Source organism: Macrotis lagotis, chromosome 6, assembly GCF_037893015.1.
Source record: "Macrotis lagotis isolate mMagLag1 chromosome 6, bilby.v1.9.chrom.fasta, whole genome shotgun sequence".
NCBI lineage: Eukaryota > Metazoa > Chordata > Mammalia > Peramelemorphia > Peramelidae > Macrotis > Macrotis lagotis.
The window spans coordinates 49,851,498-49,871,820 of NC_133663.1; the positions used below are offsets into that span (position 1 = coordinate 49,851,498).

General features: G+C 31.8%; 2 protein-coding genes across 4 annotated transcripts in view; both read left to right on the forward strand.

Annotated features, from left to right (window-relative positions):
* LOC141490822 (phospholipid scramblase 1-like) overlaps nucleotides 1-1,933 on the forward strand; it is a 55,121-nt gene extending 53,188 nt beyond the window's left edge. For both annotated transcript variants that reach the window (XM_074191124.1, XM_074191125.1), the window contains exon 9: nucleotides 909-1,933. In XM_074191124.1, the coding sequence (XP_074047225.1) occupies nucleotides 909-968 (60 nt within the window). In that variant the 3' untranslated portion in view covers nucleotides 969-1,933. The remainder of the gene's footprint in view (nucleotides 1-908) is intronic.
* A 104-nt stretch (nucleotides 1,934-2,037) lies between these two features.
* Nucleotides 2,038-20,323, forward strand: part of LOC141490820 (phospholipid scramblase 4-like) — a 31,344-nt gene continuing 13,058 nt past the window's right edge. For both annotated transcript variants that reach the window (XM_074191121.1, XM_074191122.1), the window contains exons 1-6: nucleotides 2,038-3,503; nucleotides 4,678-4,764; nucleotides 8,537-8,706; nucleotides 13,887-13,929; nucleotides 16,567-16,805; nucleotides 18,370-18,525. In XM_074191121.1, the coding sequence (XP_074047222.1) occupies nucleotides 3,497-3,503; nucleotides 4,678-4,764; nucleotides 8,537-8,706; nucleotides 13,887-13,929; nucleotides 16,567-16,805; nucleotides 18,370-18,525 (702 nt within the window). In that variant the 5' untranslated portion in view covers nucleotides 2,038-3,496. The remainder of the gene's footprint in view (nucleotides 3,504-4,677; nucleotides 4,765-8,536; nucleotides 8,707-13,886; nucleotides 13,930-16,566; nucleotides 16,806-18,369; nucleotides 18,526-20,323) is intronic.

The window sequence follows — 20,323 nt, forward strand, 5'->3', positions numbered from 1 at the left end:
CAAATTCATTCTCTTACTACTAGAATGGTTCAAACCAGGCAAAGAGATTCTGCCAATCCCCATATATGTAAATCTAACACAAATCTGTTTATACCTATATTCCTTATTCAAAGGAGTCCTTCATCATAATATTTAAAATATCATATAGTATTTTTATGTAAAAATAACAAGTATGTGTTAGCCAACATATAATATATAAGGGGTAGTTCAGAGGCACAGTGGATAGAGAACTGGCCTTGGAGTCAGGAAGACCTGAGTTCAAATCCAACCTCAGACACTTGATACTTACTAGCATGACTTTGGAAAAGTTTGGCATCCAGGGTCATCTCCAGTTGTCCTGATCCATATCTGGCCAATGGATTCAGTTGGCTCTAGAGGAGAAAGTGAGACTGATGACTTAGCACAGCCCCCCCCCCCTCAAATCCAATTCACGTCCTTGTCATGGGACACATCCATGATATCATGGTCCTCTTCAAGAATGAAGGACAAAAAAAAATCCATCAAAATATATGTGAAAATTAATTACATTTTAATTGAAAATTAATAAACTATATATATATAATGTAAAATATTGCTAAGTAGCGACAGATGTAGATTTGTGAAAACTGTTCTTTTCTCTATAAAGCTGTGACCTTTTTTGCAAAGTATGATAATAGTGAAATTAAGAGAAATAAAACAAAGTATTTTTTAGTAAAACCTAGGATTTTACCAATTTACCAGCATTTTTGCTGTTGATTTTAAATGTTTGTACTCCCCAGGTTCCTGTAAACATCAGTACTAGACTTTCTAACTGAATTCAATTTAGTCAAACAAATTACACTATTGTTTTATGCTTTGTGCCTAAAAACTGAACTTAGCTCAGTTAAATTCTGAATCTAATTACCCAATATTTTATATTTTCATTCTAGGACTTCATGTTTTTTGAAACAACTGGAGGTTCTGGGTCCAGAGGAGGAGTTTGGCAGTAAATGGATGGATTAGCACTGTTTAATTTAAACAAATTGTACTGTGGCATTGCATTGGAAATATAATGGGATTTTAAAATAATGTTGGAAGCTGTACTTTATACTATCTGTAAAATAAGGGAGCTGGATTAAATGATCATTAAGGTCCCTGCCATCTGTAGACTTACAATCCATTGATCATATCATTAACTTAGAAAAGTCTGATATATCAAATCTGTTTTGAATGTAGGAGGCTTATTTTGAGGACAGTATACAAATACTATTTGTCATTTAGATAAAAATATCTACTCTATAAAATGGTCTGGACTACATTGTCTTTTTTCTATGGCAAAGTTTTTTTTTAATTTTTCTCAGCTTAATATATAGCTAATTCAAAATTATTTATGTAATTCATTTTGTAAGCTGTAATATGATGTAAATAATTCTACTTAAAATTAGACACAATAGCATTTACTGACAAATATAGAAAAACATCCTTTAATCATCTGATACCTGAGATAGTTGTGCCTACTGAAATTTATTTAGTTACTGTGACTCTAATGCTCTTTTCTAAAAAACATACAAAACTTAAGAAATTGCTTTAATATTAGATCTTTTATTACAAAGAGATAACTATTTTTTCTTGTTTATATGCCTAATTCTTGGGAACTCTTTGAGGAAAAGGGACAGTTTTTACTCTTTTTGAATTCATACCAAGTAGCACAGTGTTTAGCTCATAGTGTGCACTTAAAAATGTCTGTTGCCTTCCTGAATAATAAAAAAAAATGAATAAGCAGGGCTAGTTTTTCTCAACTGAGGGCATATTTTTTTTAGATGTTCATTTCCTTGTTCCTACCAAAGCTGTCTGCCATTCACACATATTTACTTGTAGCTCTGGGCTCAATTCTGGTTAATTATCTGTTGTGTGAATTAAACTGCAAAGATTTTTTTTACATTAAATAAACTCACCATATGCCATCTCTACAGTGTAGGTGTCTCTGTGTGTCTGTTTGAGTTTTAATAACCTTTTCCTTTTTAAAAATGTAACTGATTCATGGTGGATATTTATGCCATCTTCATAAACTTAAAAAAATAATGTGAATTTTTTTTCTTTGTTCCTAATGTGTTCTATCTGTTTTCACATTTGGCACACTTTGTCATCTCTGAATAGCAAAGAAACAGGAAATGGCATTTTTCTTTAGCCAATAAATCCAATAAAGGAATAGCACTTGTATTTGTTCTAGTCTTCTTCATTGATTTTTTTTTCTTTTTTTTGGCAAAGCAAATGGGGTTAAGTGGCTTGCCCAAGGTCACACAGCTAGGTAATTATTAATTGTCTGAGGCTGTATTTGAACTCAGGTACTCCTGGCTCCAGGGCCAGTGCTCTATCCACTGCGCCACCTAGCCACCCAGGTAGTCTTTTTCATTTTTGCATGTACTTTCTACATACATATTTCCTTCCCTCCCACTGTCCTATTCAGCCCCTCCTTCTTAGCCTTTTCTTCTTTGGGTGAAGTTCAGTCCTACCATTAAAGGAAGTGCAGTTGGCCAGAGAACAAGTCCCATTTGATAGGCAAACAGGTAAGTTGGATTGAGAGTGAAGACAAGGACTAAGGAGAGTGAGGAGGGGCCTTAGAACCCTTGGGTGGGCTATAGTTGTCAAAGAGAAGCAAAGAGGTAGTGGCTAAGAGGGATCTGGAAAAGGAAAGGAAAGGGGGTCTCTTTTCTGCTCATTTTACCTCTGTGAAGGGACATAGAGCATGTAACAAACCAGGATAAGTATATACACATATGTGTATTAAGTATATCAGCTAATGGGTCACTGATAATATATTCATTTCCCTTTTCTGTATTTCCCAAGCAGTTATCTAAGGTGCTATTATACTACAAGAAAATATCTCACTAGAAACTCCATACCAGTAAAATCACTGGTTTGTTGCAGAAGATATGTGCTTGAACACCTAAATACAAAGATTTAAGTAAATCTCAATTTCTTTACTTGAGGGAGGTCTTGTTTAATTTTGACATACTATTTCTGAGATCTTTGTTCACTGTTTAGTTTAGGTTTTGTCTACCTGAATTTCAATGAGTTAAATAACTGTAAGTTTTGTGTCCCTAGTTATATATTAATTCAGTATATATTTTATTTCCGATGCTCTTTGTATTTAAACAAATAAGAATAGCTATTAAGAAATGTACTAGCTTTGCCCAACCTTTATTAAATATAAGAATAATGACTAAAAGATTTAGAGAATTATTTAGTAGAATGGATTAACATCAACTATATAGTTTGAATCACAAACTATAGATGTAAAATGTGACTCTGATAGTATCATATTCCTTTAAAGTTTTTTTGAAAAGCAAATATTCATAAAAAGCAAACATTAGATCAATAGATATGGATTTTAATCAGTTATGTTGGAGCTTTTTTAATAATGGAAAGTTAAAAATTATGAGTGTTTGCTATATGGACTTTTAAGAATTTTTTTTTCTCCTTCAGGGCATTAAATATATTTTTTTTTAAATTTCAGAATTGGTTATAACTCCCAGAAATGCAAGGTGAGTCAATGTGTTCTCAAGTTTATGCTTGTACTTTCAGATTCCAGTCACGCTATTGTTAGTTCTGTTTAATTGTTTGCTTTGTTACAAGAGAACTCTCAGGATTGTAAAATCTGGAAAGATTTATTATATAAGAAGAGAATATATAAAAACTTAAAATGATAGGTATATGAATGAGATATATGAATATATACATTCCTACATTCACAGACATATATACACAATTTGAAACATCTGTTTTTATGAATTGCAGTGAAGTTGCTATTGTTATGTTTTTACATTTGATTTTTAATATAGTTTAGCTTTATGCTATTTTCAGTCTTACACGTGGAATTTTTGCATTTGCTTGGAAAAACTTTCCTATGTAGATAGTTGGCCATCAAATGGTGATTTTTTTTTTCTATCATCAATGGTACCTCATATACTGGTTGTCTACTAAAATATGGAGGGATCACATTTTGCATCATTGAATTAATACTCATAATACTAATGAAAACATATCCTTGAACTAATATTTGTGTCAATATATTAAGTCTTTTCAGAGATCTAATCAGTAATTTTGGTATCTGGAGTACTTCAGTGAGAGAGAATGGGGTAAACCATGGGAAGGAAGAAATTTTCCTTTTAGAATTCCTCTTTTGATGAATTATCCTGTTAATTAGGTCCTAAGCTCTATTATTTCTGTTGCTGAAGCAGCCTGAGTGTTGTGAGTATTCTCAATTTTGAAACCATAGGGCAAGGTGCCAATTACCCTACCTTAGTAACTACTCTGAAAGTGACCTATTTCTTTCTTATTCATATAAAGCATAACAAAATGATTGCCACTATTTGGAAGAGATTAATCAGTAAATCATAAAACAAATTTTTAATTGATTGTAATAATTCACAACAACAGGTCAGTCTAGCAACGATACAGTTTTATTTTGTTTAAACAATTGATAGAATTACTCAGTTCTCTACTTTATTTACTTTGGAAACATCATTTTTAAAAATATCTAAAATGAGTATTTTATGTTAGATTTTATCCCATGGAACATTTTTGTAAGCAAAAAATATAACAATATTCTATTATATAAACTTTTTGACTGGAATTTTGAACTAAACAATCCCCAAATACTTTGAGTATAGAATAACATTCTCTTTTATAATTGTATTTTTACTCTGGCCCCTACAGCTCATACTGGATCTAAGGATGAAACAGAAAAATTATCCAATTTAAGATCTGAAGGCCCTCCTCCCTATACTTCTCGTAATCAACCAGGTTTGTACACCAAAATTCACCTTAGTGATCTACTCTGTAAGTCCTAAAACTAAACCAAAGGAAGAAAACTGATATTTTTCTGGTTCAGTTTTAGGATTCCTGGGTCAAGGTTTCAGGGAGAAACATTTTCTCATGACAATATTGCTCTTGTCCATACATAATATCTCTTTTTAATATATAGTCTAAAGAACTGAAAAATTTTGAAGGAAGGGTCTCTATTTTCCCAATTCCTAATCTATTAGGCCAAAATAAAAATTGGAGCAGCAACTTAAAGAGAATGTCAAAATATAAAATATCGCAACATCAGTATAAAAAATAGAAAGCAAAAGGAGATACCTAGAGGGTATAGTGGTACAGTGGTACGGTGAGTATATGGTATAGTGGATATATACATATATATATATATATATATATATATATATATATATATATATATATATACATATATATATATATATATATCTAGAATTTGGGAAACTTGATGCATGAATCTGATCTCAGACACTAACTTTCTAACTCTACTCAAGACATTGGACGTGCTTTCATCATCTGTACAATGGGGACAATAAAGTTAGCAATTATTTCCCAAAGTTGTTGTAATGACCAAATGAAATGATATTTCTAAAGCCCTGCAAACTTGTAGGAACTATATAAATGTTAGCTATTATTTTCATCATCATCATTATTCTGCCTTTCACAATTATAGCTAAAGAGAGAATTTTTTTCAATTAAATTATTTTTTCAAATTATGTTTTTACTTTTTTTGAGTTTAGAATTCCAAATGCTATCTTTTCCTCCCTTCCCTCATCCTTCGTTGAAATAGCAAATAATTAAATATAGATTCTACATGTACAATCATGTAAAAAAGTTCTGTTAGTCATTTTATACAAGAAAACTTGGACCAAAAAATGGAAGAAAGACAGACAGACAGTATGCTTTAGTCTGTATATAGACAGTTTCAGTTCTCTAATTTGGAGATAAATTTCATTCTTCATCATGAGTCCTTTGGGATTATCGTAGATCTTTTTATTGCTGAAAATAAGTTATTCACAGTTCTTCATTGTACAATATTGCTGTAACTGTGTACAGTGTTCTCCTGACTTTGTCCATTTCATTTTGCATCAATTCATGTAAGTCTTCCCAGGTATTTCTGAAATCATCTTGCTTGTCATTTTTTGTTACAATGATCTTTGATCATAATCACTTATGTTTGTTCATAGCCTGTTCAACCATTTTCCAATAGATGGACTTTCCCTTAATTTCCAAATCATAGTCACAAAAAAACTGCTATAAATAGTTTGGACAAATAAGTCCTTTTCTAAGGTGAGAATTCTTTTTTTTTTTTTAAAGAAATATTTTATTTATTTATTTTGAGTTTTACAATTTTTTCCCCCATTCTTGCTTCCCTCCCCCCACCCCCCCACAGGAGGCATTCTGTTAGTGTTTACATTGTTTACATGTTATACATTGATCTCAGTTGAATGTGATGACAGAGAAATCATATCCTTAAGGAAGAAAAATAAAGTATGAGATAGTAAAATTACATAATAATATAATGCTTTTTTTTTTTCTAATTTGATGGTAATAGTCTTTGGTCTTTGTTCAAAGTCCCTACTTCTTTCTCTGGATACAGATAGTATTCTCCATTGCAGATAGCTCAAAATTGTCCCTGGTTGTTGCACTGAAGGGATGAGCAAGTCCATCAGGGTTGATCATCATCCCCGTGTTACTGTTAGGGTGCACGGTGTATTTCTGGTTCTGCTCATCTCGCTCAGCATCAGTTCATGCAAAACTTTCTAGGCTTCCCTGAAATCCCATCCCTCCTGGTTTCTAATGGAACAATAATGTTCCATCACACACACACACACACACACACACACACACACACACATACACACAAACACACAACCCACAGTTTGTTAAGCCATTCCCTAACTGAAGGACATTCACTTAATTTCCAAATTTTTGCCACCACAAACAGGGCTGCTATAAATATTTTTGTATAAGTGATGATTTTACCCTTTTTTTTATCATCTCTTCAGGGTATAGACCCAGTAGTGGTATTGCACATTTTTTTTTTTGCCCTTTTGCATAATCCAAAATTTCTCTCCAGAAAGCTTGGATGAGTTCACAGCTCCACCAACAATGTATTAGTGTCCCAGATTTTAAGGTGAGAATTCTTAACCAAAAGAGACAGAAGTCATTATCGAAGACCAAATGTAAATTTTACATTTCAAAACCTGAAAAAGAAAAACTTATACACAAACAAAATCAATGAAGACAAGTAAGAAACTATTCAGAGTAGGTGAAAAAAATCTTCTTCAGATATCATTGATAGATCACTGGCATTGGAGTCAGGAGTTACAGTAGTTTGAAAGTCTAAGACACTAATCTGTGGCTTTGGGCAAGTCACTTAACCTTGTTTGCCTCACATCAAGCACCATCTCCTGGACCCAGATGTGTCTGGAAGAGAATGAGAGGCAGCACCCCTCACTCGAATGATCAAATCCAAATCACCTCCCTGATGCCATGGTCTTCTTCAAATGAAGGAAAAACATTAAGTATTACTAACAAAAAAAATACGGGTAAGGGGGTTGTAGGCAGGGACATGAGGAAGAATAGTGCTGAAGAGTCAAAAGTGGGGCCTAGAAAGGACTAAAGGAATGAAGATAAGGAGTGTAGGGGCTCATTTAAATGAAGATTCTGGGAAGAAATGACCAAAAAGAGGGAGGAATTTCATTTGAAGACTCTTTTATCTCAGTTTGTAAATTCTCTTTTCATAATTTTCTTGACTCTCATTTATTTTCCCAATTTTTCCTTGCATGCACTCTACACTTCTCTAGTATCATAAATAAGTGTAATAAGGGCAATTTGGAGATTCTGATGAAATGCTAAAGGAAAAGTCGATGAGGGCAAAACAGGTAAAGAAATGTTTCAGGATTGGTGTGACACCTCACCTGTGCCTTCAAAAACGGCAATAATTTCAGTAGACAGGGAAGACAAGACATGAAAGGGTACTCAAAGAAAGACATGGAAACAGGTGATGGCATTTGAGTTCTGAGAATATCTGTCAAAATTATGGCTTAACGTAAAATCTAACAAGAGGAATATTGTGAAGTAAGGGTGGAAAAAGGTTTGGAGTCCAACTATGGAACTCCTTAAATACCCAGATAAAAAATAATGTATATTATCCCATGAGCAGTAGGAACCCACTGAAGCTACATAATTAGCCCAGCAGGAATGTGATTTGGCATTAGTGAGGATAGCTTGAAGGTTTTGGAGATCTGTGGTTACTTCATCTATGCCACAATGTATTCATTTCTCTTTGTCTTGACAGTCCAAATGTTCATAAAAAGAAGAAAATGTGAAAAATCTATTAGGGTTGTATATGTGTAATTTCCTAAATATTACTCTGAAGATTATCCTACCTGATTTCATATACATCATTTGTATTTGTCTGTGTGTGTGTTTCAATACAGGTAGTCTATTATTGTTATATATGTCTATATGCTTTTGTTTGTTTCTTTTAAGATGGTTAGGGGCTCTGAGATTTGAAAATATGCATTAGTAAATATTTTATGAAATATTTTATTGTTTTAGAAAATGTTTAATTAATTTTATGTTTGTTAAAAATAGACTCAGTGCTGATTAATGTGACTTATCTTTGCTTTTACTTAAACATGATAAAATTGATATGGGGTAAAATAGTGTGGACATTTTAAACAAAATTTAACTCCCAATGATTTCATTTGCTTATGTACAAACTATAAAGGATTCAGATCTTATGGCTCACCAATCCTAACTCAACCCACAAGCTTTCCTATGTACGTTTCACGTAATGGCTCTCAAGCTCCAAATAATTTTCAAGAAAACCAAATATCATGGATGCCAGCACCATTGCCATTGCCTGGATGCCCACCTGGTCTAGAATATTTGCAGCAGGTAAAGTGTCTTTGCTTACTCCCGATTCATTTAATTAGAAACAATATCATTCCTGAACCTCTATGTACCAAATACTCTAAATCTAAATTTTTAAAAGTTAAATGAATTATAGATGGAGATAGATAGTAGTACTATAATAGTGGAAGACTTTAATCTTCCCTTTCAGATCCAAAATAATAATCAAGTCAATGAAGTGACTAGAATTTTAAATGTTCGATATGATAGATATCTGAAGAGAATTGAATGGGAATAGAAAATAATATGTCTTTCTCAGTTTTTCATGGTGTCTTTACAAGGATTAATCATATATTAGAAAATAAAAGTTACATGGCTAAAACCAGAAATATTGAAAGTATCCTTTTCAGATCACAATGCAATAAAAATTATATTTAAAAAGAGACGATGGAAACATAGATTAAAAACTGCTTGGATATTAAATCTAATGTTAAAGAAAGAGTGTTCAAGAACAAATAGGAAAAATAATTTCAGTAAGAAAATGATAATAATGGAACAGCACTTTAAAATCCATGAATTATAGCAAAAGTGGAAACTGGAGGAAATTTATGAGTAAATACATCAATAAAAGAGCATATCAAGGAATTGGGCAAACAATTAAAATAAACTAGAAAAAGAACAAATTAGAAATTGTTAATTCAACACTAAATTAGAACTCCTATAAATTAAAGGGGAGATTAATATAATTGAGTGTAAAAGCCCAAATTAATAAAATTGAGTTGTCTAATGGAAAAAGTCAATAAAATAGATAAGCCATTGGTTAATTTGACTTTAAAAAGACAAGAAACAAATTACTAATATTAAAATTGAAAAGGGTGAATATACCACTAACAAAGATGAAATTAAATATATTATAGGGAGTTATTTTGCCTAATTATATACTAATAAATTTAGCAATTTAAGTGAAATGGAAGAATATTTATCAAAATATAAACTTCTGGATTAACAAGAGCAAATATAATATCCAAATAGACCTATTTCAGAAAGAATAAATTGAACAGAAAATAAATTTGCTTCCTAAGAGCAAAACACCATTACCAGACAGATTCACAAGTGAATTATATAAAAAATTTGAAGATCAACTGATTCCAATATCAAATAAATTATTTGGAATAATAGGAAAAGAAGGGAGCCTACCAAACACATATGAAACAAATACAATATTGATACCTAAAACTGGAAGTGAAAGCAGAAAAAGAAAATTAACGAACAACTTCATTAATGGATATGGATGCAAAAATCCTAAATAAAATACTAGCCAAAAGATTACAACAATATCTTGCAAAGATTATCCATTATGACCAAGCTTAATATATTCCAGGAAAAGGGCAACTAGGTGGCCCAGTCGATAGAGCGCTGCCTTAGAGTCAGGAGGATGAGAGTTTCCGTCCAGTCTCAGACCATAGCCACTTATTAGCTGTGTGACCTTGAGCAAGTTGCTTAACCCTGATTGCCTCACCTCTAGGGCCATCTCTAGTTGACCTCATATACATCTGGCCATTGGACCCAAGTGACTCTGGAGGAGAAATTAAGACTGGTGACTTGGCACAGCACCCCACACTAAAATCCAATTCTTGTCATGGCATCACCTCCCTGATGTCGTGGTCTTTTTAAGAATAAAGGATAAACAACAACAACCAGTGAAGGAAGGGCGGTTTAACAGGAAAACTATTAGAATAATTGATTATATGAATAATAAAAGAAATATATGAGTATATAATAGATTCAGAAAATGTTTTTGATAAATTATTACACTCGATTCTGTTAAGAAGTAGTTGAAAGTATAGGTATAAATATATTTTTCCTTAAATTGATAAAAAATTACCTAAAACTATCAGAAAGCTTTATTTATAATGGGGATAATCTAGGATATTATATATATATATATATATATATATATATATATATATATATATATCCCATATGCAGATGATATAGGATGATATTTGGAAAATCCTGAAAAAAAAACAATTAAAAAGTTAGTTGAAATAAAAATCTTAGCCAAGTAGCAAGATTGTAAAACAAATAAATAGATCATCAGCATTCCTATATATATCAAAAGCAAAGCCACGAAAGAAAAGATCTCAAATGATACCTCATTTAAAATTATTCTAGGTAGAATAAAATATCTGGGAACTGTATAAACAAAATTAGGGGGAAAATACATTTTTATAGAAATAAAATCAGACTTAAATGATCAGAGAGATATTAATTGTTTATGGGCAGACCAGGTCAATATAATAAAAGGCAGTTTTACCTTATGTAAATTTATGAATCCTATTCCAATTAAAGAAACAAAAAATTATTTAACTGAATAAGAAAAAAAAATTAAGGGCAGCTATATGGCGCAGTGGATAGGGCTTGAGTTCAAACAAGGCCTCAGACACTTAATAATTACATACGAGTCTTAAGCAAATCAGTTAACCTCCATTGCCTTGCAAAAACAAAATTAACAAAATTAATTTGGAAGAATAAAAAGTCAAGAATAACATAGGATCTAAAGAAAAAGTAAAGGAAGTTAAATAGAACTTTTAGTTATTATAAGACTTGTCATTATCAAAACTAGTACTGGCTAAGAAATAGAAAGGTAGATCAGTTGAAAAAAAGACTTACAATTAACAACATCAAATAAATATAGTAACCTTCTATTGGACAAGTATAAAGACAAGTTTTTTTAGAATAGAAATTCATTATTTAGTAAAAATAAATTTTGGGAAAACTGAAATGCATTTTAGTAGAAATTGAGCATATACCAATATTTTACCATTTACCAAGGTAAGAACAAAATGGATATATGACCCATAAAGAGAAATTATATTTTATTATTATATTAAATTATAAATTTATATTATAATAAATATTGCAAGAAAATTAGAATGTGGTCTATATTACCTTATAAATTTATAGATAAATGAAAACATCATTTTATATTTATATGAGATGCAGAGCAGTTTTATGTAAAAATGACTGCTTTTCATCTTAATTAAAATTTTAAAATAAATTTAAAAGACTTATTTTACAAATAAACTATATAACAATGATCAGATGGAAAGCAGAAAATTGGGGAAATTTTTTTAAGAAAGATTTTATTTATTTTGAATTTTACAATTTTCCCCCAATTTTGCTTTCCTCCTCCCCCAAAGGCTGTCTGATAGTCTTTACATTGTTTCTATGGTATACATTGATCTAAGTTGAATGTAATGAGAGAGAAATCATATCCTTAAGGAAGAAATATAAAGTATAATATTGTAAAATTGCATTATAATATAATGGGTTTTTTTTCTTTTTGGTCTTTGTTAAACTCCACAATTACTTCTCTGGATACAAATGGCATTCTTCATTGCACATACCTCAGACTTGTGTCTGGTTGTTGCACTGATGGAATGAGCAAGTCCATTAAGGCTCATCATCACCCTCATGTTGCTTTTAAGGGTGTACAATGTTCTTGTTCTGCTCATCTCACTCAGCGTCAGTTCATGTAAATCCTTCCAAGCTTCCCTGCATTCCTATCCCTCCACAATAGTGTTAGATGCCATACATATATCAAAGTTTGTTAAGCCATTCCCCAATTTAAGGACATTTACTTAATTTTCAAGTCTTTACCACCACAAACAGGGCTGTTATGATAGACAATTTTTCAGATAAAAGTTTCATATCTCAAATGTATTAAAACAAACTTTGTCAGAACTATAAGAATATGAGTTATTCCCCCATTGATCAATGATGCAAAGGACTTGTACAGAGAGTTTCCTTGTGAAGAAATCAAAACTGTAGTCTTTTGAACATTTGTCAGATGTCGCACTGACTAAAATGATAGAAAGTAAAAGCAATAAATATCAGAGGGTAAGTGGAAAAATTAGGACACTACTTCACTGCCACTATAACTGTGAATTCATTCAACCATTTTGGAGACCAATCTAGAATTATGCCTTTGTTGCAGCATTAGCAGTACTAGGTCTTTTTCTCAAGCTGATTGGGAGAAAAGGAAAAGAACTTTTATACTGTAAATTCTTGATCACAGCTCTCTTTCTGTTGGCAAAAAACTGAAAGTTTTAATGATATTCCTCAACTGAGAAATAACTAAACAAGTTGTGTTATGTGATTATGACAGAATGAAGCTGGACTATTAGAAATGATGAGTTGGATGATCTTAGAAAAACAGGTAGATCTGCATGAAATAATGAAGAGTGAATTGAGCAGAACCAAGAGAAAATTATATAGTGACAACAGTATTATTTTAAGAATATCTTTGTGTGACTAAGACATTTTGATTATTAAAATACCCAAATTAACTCTGAAAGACCTATGAAGGAAGGTGCTATCAGCATCCAGAGAACTAATAAATATGTGTATATATAGAATGATTTCACATTTGCACTTATACACACATTTGTATATACATATATATATGTATATATATATATTATACATATATATATATATATATATATATGTATATGTCAAATGGTAGCCATATCTAGGGTGGAAAAGAATGATAATGGGGAAAAGTATAATCACATGATAATTTTAAAGGAATAGCAAGTAGTAGAGAACAGATTTGCAGTTTCATATGCAATCATCTTTTTTTCCCTATTCTACTATTTTGTGGAAATACTTGTTTTATTTCTTAAGTTCAGAATAAAAGAAATAAAATTTGAAAAAAAGACTGAATTAATTTGACTATTTTATGTTTATTCAATATGACTTTCATCGGATAGCCCTCTATGAATTAAAGTTTCACATTTACATTTTTTCTGTAGACTCATTTTTAAGTGATTGTGATTTAAAAAAATTGAACTCTAGATATATTTAGACTAAACATATTTTTAATAAATGTATGTATATATATATATATATATATATATATATATATATATATATCTTTATACCTTATATCCATGGAATTGTTTGCTTGTTTTAATTGAAATAAAAGTTTTATTAAAATGTCTTCAGATGGAATCATCTGTATTATGCATTCTAAACTGTATCTATTTTGAAAATTTGCCTTAATTTATTATCATCATCTTCAAGTACTAGGTATACTTAAACATTTATAATGTTGTACTAGTAGTAGTAGTAGTAGTAGTAGTAGTAGTAGTAGTAGTATTAGTAGTAGTAGTAGTAGCAGAATTAATTTATTTTATCCTAATTGTTCTTTGCAACAGATCAAGAAAATACAAGTTCATCAGCAGATTGAACTTCTGGAAAGTATGTATATTTTACATTAGAATACATTGCTTGAATCAAGCCAAAATCTTAATACAGACTTCAATTCCAGTCTTTCTTTTATATTACTCTTTTGAGGAATTTATGGAAGGAGGACCTAGGAACACAATATAATAAATAAGTAATCATAATTTTAAAAAAAGAGTTCACAAAGACAACAGTTAACATAAAAAGCAATAAAACAAAATTGAATGCTATAATCATAAAGACCAAAAAAAAAAATGACCATAACGAAGAGATGAAAAAATACACTTCACTTCCCCATTGTGAAGAAGGGACCTTTATTTCCTTCCTTTCTTTCCTTCCTATCTTCTTTCCTCCTTCCTTCCTTCCTTTCTGCCTGCCTTCCTGCATTTCTTCCTTTTTTCCCCTTTCTCCTTCTGACTCCCTTTCTTCCTCCCTTCTTTCCTTTGTCTCTTCATGTCTCTCTGTCCCTCTGTTTCTCTTTCTCTATCTCTCCCTCTCACTTTCTTCTCTCCTTCCTTTCTCTCACTTTCTTTTTTTATTGCTTTATTACACAGTAGGAAACAAAGAAGTAAATATTTAGAAAAAAGTTATCAATAAAAATAAATAAATATCAAAAAAGAAATCAATGACCTCTCATTTAGAAGATCAAAAGTTAAATCGGGGTGGCTAGGTGGTGCAGTGAATAGAACCCCTGCACTGGAATCAGGAGTACCTGAGTTTAAATGTGGCCTCAGATACTTAATAATTACCTAGCTGGATGGCCTTGGGCAAGACATTCAACCCCATTGCCTTGAAAAAAAAACTAAGAAAAAAAGTTAAATCAATTTCCTACTGATAAAATGACAGCCCCTGAAATGAAGAACAGGGTTATAAACAAATTTTCTCTAATTATCTGTTAGGGCATTGACTTAAGACAAATCAGAAAATTCCTAAAGCCCCTATCGTAGCTGTCCCTTTTATTCAGGTTTTATCCCACTGAAGGCATCTGTTCTGTATCTCTGGCACATGAATGTTTAAACTGGTTGTGTTGGTTGATTTTTTTGAATGTTTTTAGTGACGTGGGGCCATCATTACTGAATGAGACAACTCATTTTTTGTATGGTTCTATTTGTTGAAAACTCAAGCTTATATTCAGCCAAGAACTTAATTACTTTGACCCACTAAATATATAATATCATAACATACATACAAAACGTGTGGGAACTTTTGTTCTTTTAAAGTGTCAAACCAGCAAAATTACTTAGGTAGGATTTAATAAAAACCTGAAGGTTTAGGAATGTGGTGGGATTTGTAATTTTTCCCAAGTCCTAATATAGTTGCTAAGAACAGTACCTTTCTGGTATAGGAGAACTCTTCAATAAGGAAACTCCCTCTGACAATGCTGATGGGTGAATCTTTTATGACTTGAAATCTTAGAAGGCTGCCTACAGCAGTACAGTTATCTCTTCCACGTTGCAGTACCTTCATCATCTGGAAAGTCCAGTAAAATTTTTCAGCCTTCTTTTCATACGAGAGAGCAAGCCTGTATTCTTATGGTATTAAAAGTTAAAATGTGTTAATTTTATATGATAACATACATATATTTTATGCATTTATGAATTTCTAATATTTTTCTGTGTCATCTGTTGACTATTGAATGTTGTCTGCAGCTTCTGCAGAACTCCAAAATAATTCCCTTTTATTTTCTTATGTTGATTCACAATATATCAAAATCACAATGGAGAAAGTCTCAATATGAAAGGGATGACCATAGTCCCAAACTCTAATAGAACAGAAGCTACCAAACCATCCATAAAGACCCCCATAGGTCAAGTATTGACTTAGTTTTAAAATGAAATATTATCTGTGATTTATTATATTTTTGTTTGCTTTATTAAATAATTCTCAATTACATTTTAATCTTGTTCAAGCCACACTCAGAAGCATGCAACCTATAGGCCAGTATTTGACCCCCCACTGGATGTGCCTTGAGTCACACAGTTGGTATTTGATAAAAGTGATATATGAATTCAGGTTTTCCTGGATCTCATATCTTCCTGGTTCTAAGGCCAGCATTTAAAGAGTATAGTTGATGCTTAATAAAATTGAATTGAATTAATGACCTCTATAATAAAAAACAAAGATGATTTCTTTTCATGTGTATTGAGAAAGTATAATGGCATAGTAGATAAAGCAACAGTTTCAGAATCAGAAAAATGAGTTCAAATTCTTCTTCTAATTCTAACTAGCTAGGGTAAATTAGAATTTTCCTGGGCAAGAAATTTAAATCCTCTCAGACACAGATATATAGATAGATAGATAGATAGATAGATAGATAGATAGATAGATAGATATAGATATCATATATAATACATATGCATATACACCTATATATTTTATATTTATATACATATGGGGAGATAATATATGCAATGATTACTTCTCAGGATTATTTTAATGATCAGATGAAATGATTGTATAATTACATAAAGAGTCTGGAAAATGTTATAATCATATAAAGAATTCGAAAAACATACTATTAGATATGTTATTTTTATAATTATTCCATGAGTATTTATTTATTTTGTTTATATATATATATAAATATATATTTATAAAAAGTAACCCAATTTAATTTTAAGTAGTAATGTCCTTTTCATCTGTCCTCTTCAGTTTTGACAGGCTTTGAAACGAACAACAGATACGAAATTAAAAATGATTCTGGACAAATGATTTACTTTGTAACTGAAGACACAGATGACATCATAAGAAATCGGTATAGATCTTCTCGACCTTTTACCTTGATGGTTACCGACTCTATGGGTCATGAAATAATGAAAATTCACAGACCTTATAAATTCAGCTGTTGCTGCTGTTGTTGCTGTTGTTGTTGTGACTCAATGATTCAAGAGGTGAGTGAGGTAGATCTTCAAACAAGGGCTTCTCTTTCATCCCATTGCAAAAGATATTTTCATATGAATATCTTTCAGGCGAATAGATTCTCCTTGCTTTTCTTTGTTTCTATGGAAGTCAGGGGTCTGTGTGATTGGAAGTTTCGACAAGTGGTAATAATCAATACCTTGAATCTGAGATGAATTTTCACCAGTATCTGGTTGACCATCTTTAGTAACTTAGGCAACATTAGTCATAACAGAACAAGTCATAATTCTCCTCTGATGAATAGCCTCAAACCAAAACTAAGGTAGGATAACTGGGGCATTACTAGGCTGCTGAATCTAGACCATACCAGATTTAGTGGATTCTGATGCAATACAGTTCTCTAGTAGCAGAGAGACATTAGTTATCATGAATTAGTTAAAATAAAGTGTTAAAGGCTGGTAGTCTGTAGTGAATTTGTCTAATCCCCTACTTATAACTGAAAGGGTGGTTTGTTTGCCCATTCCCACCTGGTGACAGTTTGTGGTATGTGCTCCTAGACACAAGATGTCTATTTATGGTTCTGATCACCTTTTATTTGGGGGGTGCGGGGTAATCGTTGATAGTCTATTGATTCTGATAGGGTATAATAGTTTTGCTAGCATTATTGTTTCTCATTCTATCTTTTGAAAGTGTCATTTTAGACCCATGGGCAGAATTGTTGAAATAAGTAAAAATGACCTTCCACAACTTATTTCAGAGACAGTGACAATGGAATCTGAATGCAGACTGAAGTATACTGCTTTTTTCCCCTCTCAATTCATTTCTTTTGAACTTCGTCTTTATTTTTGGGGGCGGAGGGCATTATGGTTACTATCACAAAAGGATTATTGTAATGATGTAAAATAAATAAACCACAAAAGTGACATTCCTAAATAGTGTTTATAACCTCTTTGCTCCAACAAGACAGTTCAATAAATTGGATGTTTTAGGCTTTTCAAAAGAGAAATTTGTAGTTGATTGTGTCACAAATTTCCAACAAGAATTCACATTAGGTTCCATAGTGTGAATTCTATGTGCTATATTTTCGTGGGGGGTGCGAGTATTTAATAACATACTTATCTCATGGTGTTGCTGAGCTGAAAAAAAATTTGGGGATGGGTATGGATAATATGAAAAGGATACAATTCAATGTCTACAGCATCTGTTTTGTTAGGGAAAGGCAAATACATATACGGAAACAACTAGAAAATTGTTTACAATTTACAATACAAGTCATTGATTCTACTCATTTTAGTAGTAATTTAAATTATAGATCAAGAGAGGATAAAGAAACAGAATTAGATAAAATGCTTTGTGATCCCTTCTAGCAGTCTTTGGATAAAGAGATATAATTGGAAAAACAGGATAGTGAAGCAATCTGTAGACCCTTTCAAGACATGAGAGTGTGGAAATACTATCAATTCTCCCAATGCACCTAGCACACTTTGCCTATTACCTATTACCTTTCTAGTAGTTTCATGATTTTTTTAAAAAAACTGTTCTAAAAGGCATATGGTAATTGTAATGATTGTGCAATGTAACTTTTCTTTTTTAAAGCTTCAAGTTGAGTCACCCCCTGGTTCACTTCTTGGCTATGTGCGACAAAGTGGAAACCATTGTCAAGGAAAATTCAGAATTGAAAATGAGCAGAAAGACCATGTGATGAACATCACTTCGAATTGTGCCTGCTGTTGCTCGGATTCCATTTTTAAAGTAAGAAATCTCCAGTGGTGTTTGTGGAGTTCATTTCTCAACTTAATGACAACCCTTTGTCTAATTGATTTGAATATCTTGAATTATTATTTATTGTTAACGGGAAATTTAAGATACCATAACATAAGAAAAACTGTACTTGAAAGGTTGTATTGGGTAGAGAAAGAAATTTTGAATCTGCCTTATAGTCATTGTGTGAAACTTGAAAAATCATTGCACTGGTACTTCTCAGTAGCTCCATCCCATGTAGTTAGATAATAGTTAGGATCCTACCCCGAACTCTAGTCCTGTGAATTATTACTCCAATCCATTCAGTGGCTCCTCAAAAACATCCACTTTGTTCAAGACTTTTTCATACTTAATTGTAACGCCTTCGATAGATTTGATTCAATAAAAATGTGTTTCCATTTAATAGATGCATTTCTACCAGGATGTAGCATTTTAAAATTTACTTAAATGGGATTATGTAATTTGATTTATTTTCTCAATTGATCTTCACCTTTACATGGAAAATGGGGATAATAATAGCTATACTACCGACCACACAGTGTTGCGGGAAGATCCAATGAGATGATGTAAATAAAACACTCGATTAAAGTCATCTGTTATTATTTTATGACTAAAGCAACATACTTGCCTGCTTTCTTAGTAAAGACCATTCCCTTTTTTTGAAGATAACTGTCTTAACTCAGACAGTTTTCTATAGGACTTCTACAATAATTCTCGATACTCCAACAAAATTGTCCTCATAGATCCTATGCCCTCTTTAAGAAGTAGAGATTAAGATTTTCAAGGCAATTAATTGTGGTGAAATGGATTGAGTTTAATTGCTTTCATTATCCCTTTTCTTAAAAATTAAAAAAATACTTTTAATGTTTTTTTCTCTTTACGTTACATACTTTTAATCCTAGCCGTTTGGCCTGAAACTTTCCTTACGATCAGGAAAGACAGTTGAGCAACAATATCCCACATTGTAATCCTTCTCATAATGTATAACCTATTCTGTCCTTTGACAGTTCACCATGAGTGGAAGCTTGTTCCGTCATTTGTCCTCTAGGTCCTTCACTCGTTTTTCATTTATTCAGAATTTAATATCCTTTTAGTATTCTTTTCATTTGCAGGGTTGTAGTCATCATATATGTGGTTCTCTTTGTTTTGCTTATGTTATTCAGCATCCATTCATACAAATCTCTTATTTCCCCAAATTCCTAATATTACAGCACAATACAATTAAATGACATTCATATGATGCTGTTTATTCATTTTCCAAGCAATGGGTATAGACTCCCCCCCCACACACACATTTTTTAACATAAAATGATCTGTTATGAATATTTTGCTGTATGCTGTACCTTTGTTTTTATCTATGATTTTCATTTGGTATTCTATGACCGGTAGTAGGACCATTAAAATAAAGAGTATGGAGTATTTAGTTTTTGTTTTTCCCCCCCACCCAACTCCATTTTTTTGGCAAGACAATTGAGTTTAAGTGACTTGCTTAAGGTCACATAATTACTACATGTCAAATGTTCGAGGGCACATTTGAACTCAGGTCCTCCTGACTCCAGAGGTCTATCCACTGTGGTACCTGACTTCCCCTTTTTCATTTATCCTAAAAGATATCTGGAAGAGTTGATTTGAAATCATTTCAGGGTTCCATAATATACTGAGCAATAAACTTCTCTGCCCCTAACCCCTCCAATGCTGGCTATTTCCATTTCAATTTTCCTGGAAAGGCATGAAACATCAGAGTTGTTCTAAATTAAATTCTTCTCACTATTAATGATATGAGGCTTAT